At 33.6% G+C, this 3730-nt stretch overlaps 1 protein-coding gene across 1 annotated transcript; it reads left to right on the top strand.

The window, feature by feature from the left end:
• Positions 1 to 231: 231 nt before the first annotated feature.
• On the top strand, positions 232 to 1987 carry LOC142622486 (transcription factor MYB36). The gene is made up of 3 exons (XM_075795959.1): positions 232 to 406; positions 623 to 752; positions 994 to 1987. The coding sequence occupies exons 1-3, from the start codon at positions 271 to 273 to the stop codon at positions 1805 to 1807; spliced, it is 1080 nt and encodes a 359-aa protein (XP_075652074.1). The 5' UTR covers positions 232 to 270; the 3' UTR covers positions 1808 to 1987.
• Positions 1988 to 3730: the final 1743 nt, after the last annotated feature.

Here is a 3730-nt window from a genome sequence, read left to right as displayed (position 1 = left end):
CATGGATAGTAAAATATGGATGAGCGAACTAATCCAAAAAGGAAGAGAGATAGAGACATTACACAAACCCTAGAGGAGAGAGAAATAGGGTTGAATAGTGAGGAGGGAGAGAGGGTGAGGTGTAAGACTTTTTAGTCCTAATAACTAATAAGCATCACATCACAAACCCATCTTTCCTACCTATAAATCTTGGTCTTCCTACTCAGCTTTTTTCTCAACAATCTCAGACAGCTTTAATTAGATCATATCTATCCTTGAAGAGAGAAAAATATGGGTCGAGCTCCATGTTGTGACAAGGCAAACGTGAAGAAAGGACCATGGTCTCCTGAAGAAGATGCTAAGCTCAAAGCCTATATTGATCAGCATGGAACTGGAGGCAACTGGATTGCTCTTCCTCAAAAAGTTGGTATGTTATCTCATTCAAACAAATATTTTTTCTTGGGGTATCAAACGTTCATGTTCTAACCAAGAGCTTTATGGTTTAGTAGTATTTCCTAGTCTTCTTTATAAGATAAATCAGGATTCAATCCCCCTCTTCCACTTGTTGTAACAATTGAATAATAAAAAAAGGGTTTCATATTCTAAAGAATGATAAGTTTTGACCTTTTGGTGAACTTCACAGGACTTAAGAGATGTGGAAAGAGTTGCAGACTGAGATGGTTGAATTACTTGAGGCCCAACATCAAGCATGGTGGATTCTCTGAAGAAGAAGACAACATCATCTGCAGCCTCTATATTAGTATTGGCAGCAGGTTAATCTCTCTCTCTCTCTCTCTCTCTCTCTCTCTCTCTTTCTCTCTCTAGGTTTTCTATAAAATTGACCATGAAGTGCTTGTCCTTTTTCTTTGTCCATGATGCTTTGGCCTGGAATAACTCCTCCATCTTATAAATTTAAATCTCCATGATCTGTAGGGCTAATTTCTTAAGTTATTACTCTTGTTTTGCTTGATAGTCTGAGAGAATAAACTCATTTTGATTTCAATCTACCTTTAGGTGGTCCATTATTGCAGCCCAACTGCCTGGAAGGACAGATAATGACATCAAGAACTACTGGAACACTAGATTGAAGAAGAAATTACTCGGAAGGCGCAAACAGTCTAACATGAATAATATGTCATCCATGGGTGGTGAGACTAAAGATGCAAATGGCCAAGAAGATGACTCATATTCACCAGGATTAAGCAGCTCGGCTTTTGAAAGACTTCAACTTCATATGCAACTTCAAAGCCTTCAAAACCCTCTCTCTTTCTACAACAATCCTGCTCTGTGGCCAAAGTTGCATCCCTTGCAAGAAAAAATGATCCAAAACCTGCAATCTTTAAATGAGTTTCCTAATACCCCTCTCATGGAACATGCCTTGCCTAGTCCTCAACCTGTGCAAGGACAAAATGTTGGCTTTTATGAATCACCAACTGCTGCTAAAGTAAATGAATTGGAGAAGTCTTTACATGGTATATCATCCTCAGACAACTCAGTTGCCTTCATCAATGAGAACAACTCAATGGACTCCACTCATGTTCCGAAAGCAAATGGTATAGAACAGTCTAATGCAGGAATTCAAGCTTCAGTGTTTCAAGCTGAAATAGATAACTTTCTTAATACCAAAACTGTGGATTTCGTACCACAGGAAGATCAGATAGCTGAATTTGATTGTTTCAAAGAAATGAATGTTTCAAAGGATGGCGTGCTTTGGTGGTCGACGAATGACTTCGACGCAAGATCAGCATCCTTAAACTCTTGGGAATCCACTTCTGTTCTTCACTCTCAGCAGATATTTCACGAGTATGAACTAGGTTACAATCTGTAGTGTGAAACATAGCAAGGGGGGCTAGTTATGGTTTGTGATGATCATAAAACCATGAAAGACAGGAGAATTTGATAACACATTTTGTAAATTGTGTGCATAATAATGTTGATGTCCTTCTCAGTGTCTTGCCAATTATAAACTGTGCTGTGGCACTAATTAATGAAAGTTGCTTGTTATATATTTCTGATTCTCCAACTTAAAGCTCCATTTGCTCCTCAGAAATCCCAATCATATTAAAAATTCGTATGGATAATGGCTACATATGTTTATAAAAAGTATCAATGGCGTTCTATTAATTAAGAAGAAATAAAATGCGTCCACATTTCATTCTGATTTCCATGCAATAGGGTGTTGTGAGCAAGCTATAATTGATGGTAAATGGTTACACCGAAAATTTAGATATAAGTTTCCTTGTAAGCTTGAAGCCTTGAATACCTTCAACTACTACTATCCCTCTCCCCTCACTTTGTTAACAAAAACTATAAAAATAGAAATAAGAACAAAACATAATTAAGGTACAAGATACCCTCTGGAAGAAATAGTACTGGAGATCACATCTCAGATTGCATTTTAGTTTGAAGATGTTTAAGGACCTAGATGTTAAACATGAAGGTCCAAAGTGTAGCAAGTGCACTTTTAGAATTGTTAATTAAATTTTTTATACAATGATCAAATGCACAACTTGACCAAGAGAGAGTCTTGTACTTCAATGAAATAACTTATTTGATTTCTGATATTAAGAAGAACTAATAAGTTACTCGTGCGATGCACGGATAATGTTGTAGTGTTTTATATAAGATGGTTTTGGAGAATGTTATATATGTATTATAACATAATTGTTAGAGAAATTTATTAGAAATGAGTTCATCATAAAAAACAATAATTATAAATTACACACATATATCCATTATAATTATTCAATTTAGGTAATGAGAAATTAAAAAAAAAAAACTTAGAAGAATATTATAGAATAAAAGTTGATATAGAATGTGTCTCTCTTTTTTCTTAATTCTAAATATATATATATATATTCCAAACACCCACAGTCAATCACATCATTTACAAAACTCACAAATCCATAACGTCCGATCTTAACATTAAAATTGTAATTACCGTTGTCATTCAATATAAAATACAAGCTCTCATTCCTTGGTTGTAGCTAGGTAGGTGTCGTCGAAAGATTGAGAGTAAATGATATCATTTTTTGTCTGTGTATTTGACATGGGATAACATGAAGGGCTATGCGTAAATACTTATAAAGGAGAAGAAGTGCAAAAGGTGAAAATAGTGAATTAAAATGCAAAGAGTTTTGTGTGTATGTGTGAGGGATGAAAAGTTTTGAAACATTGAACAAAAGGATACAAAGAATATTTATTTGTTAATTAGAAAAATCTTGAAATATTGAACCAAATGAAATAAAAAGTTAATATTTAATTTGATCTTATTTCTGATGTGACACTTGAGAATATTTTAATTCTCTTTGTATAGAATGCGCTACTTAGTAGAACCTTATACTTTCCTACATAAGATCTTTGTTTATATATATTGATTGATTGATTGGGTTTCAAATCTTCCTTAAGCCATTGTACAATAGAATTTTAAAAATAAAAGTGTACAAACTTGGGAAATAATATCTTGTTTTCAATGTTGCATCTACTTGGTACAATTGCATTAATGAGCACTAGTTAGATTTTTTTTTTAAATTTTAAAAAAGCTATATATATATTAGTCACAGATGTAAGTAAATTTATTATTTATATTAGAAAAAAATACAAGATTTTAATAACATAAGAAAAATGTAATTTTATCAAGAATCTACTAACATTGCGTTGAGAATGTGATATAATTGTTAGTGAAGCGGTTTCTCTTTCTACACAAATCTCTTCCGGCAATTATCACTAAAGTGAACCTAATGGACTGACG

The sequence above is a fragment of the Castanea sativa genome, chromosome 1 (assembly GCF_040712315.1).
Source record: "Castanea sativa cultivar Marrone di Chiusa Pesio chromosome 1, ASM4071231v1".
Classification (NCBI taxonomy): domain Eukaryota; kingdom Viridiplantae; phylum Streptophyta; class Magnoliopsida; order Fagales; family Fagaceae; genus Castanea; species Castanea sativa.
This window is presented reverse-complemented; position numbering and strand designations above follow the sequence as displayed.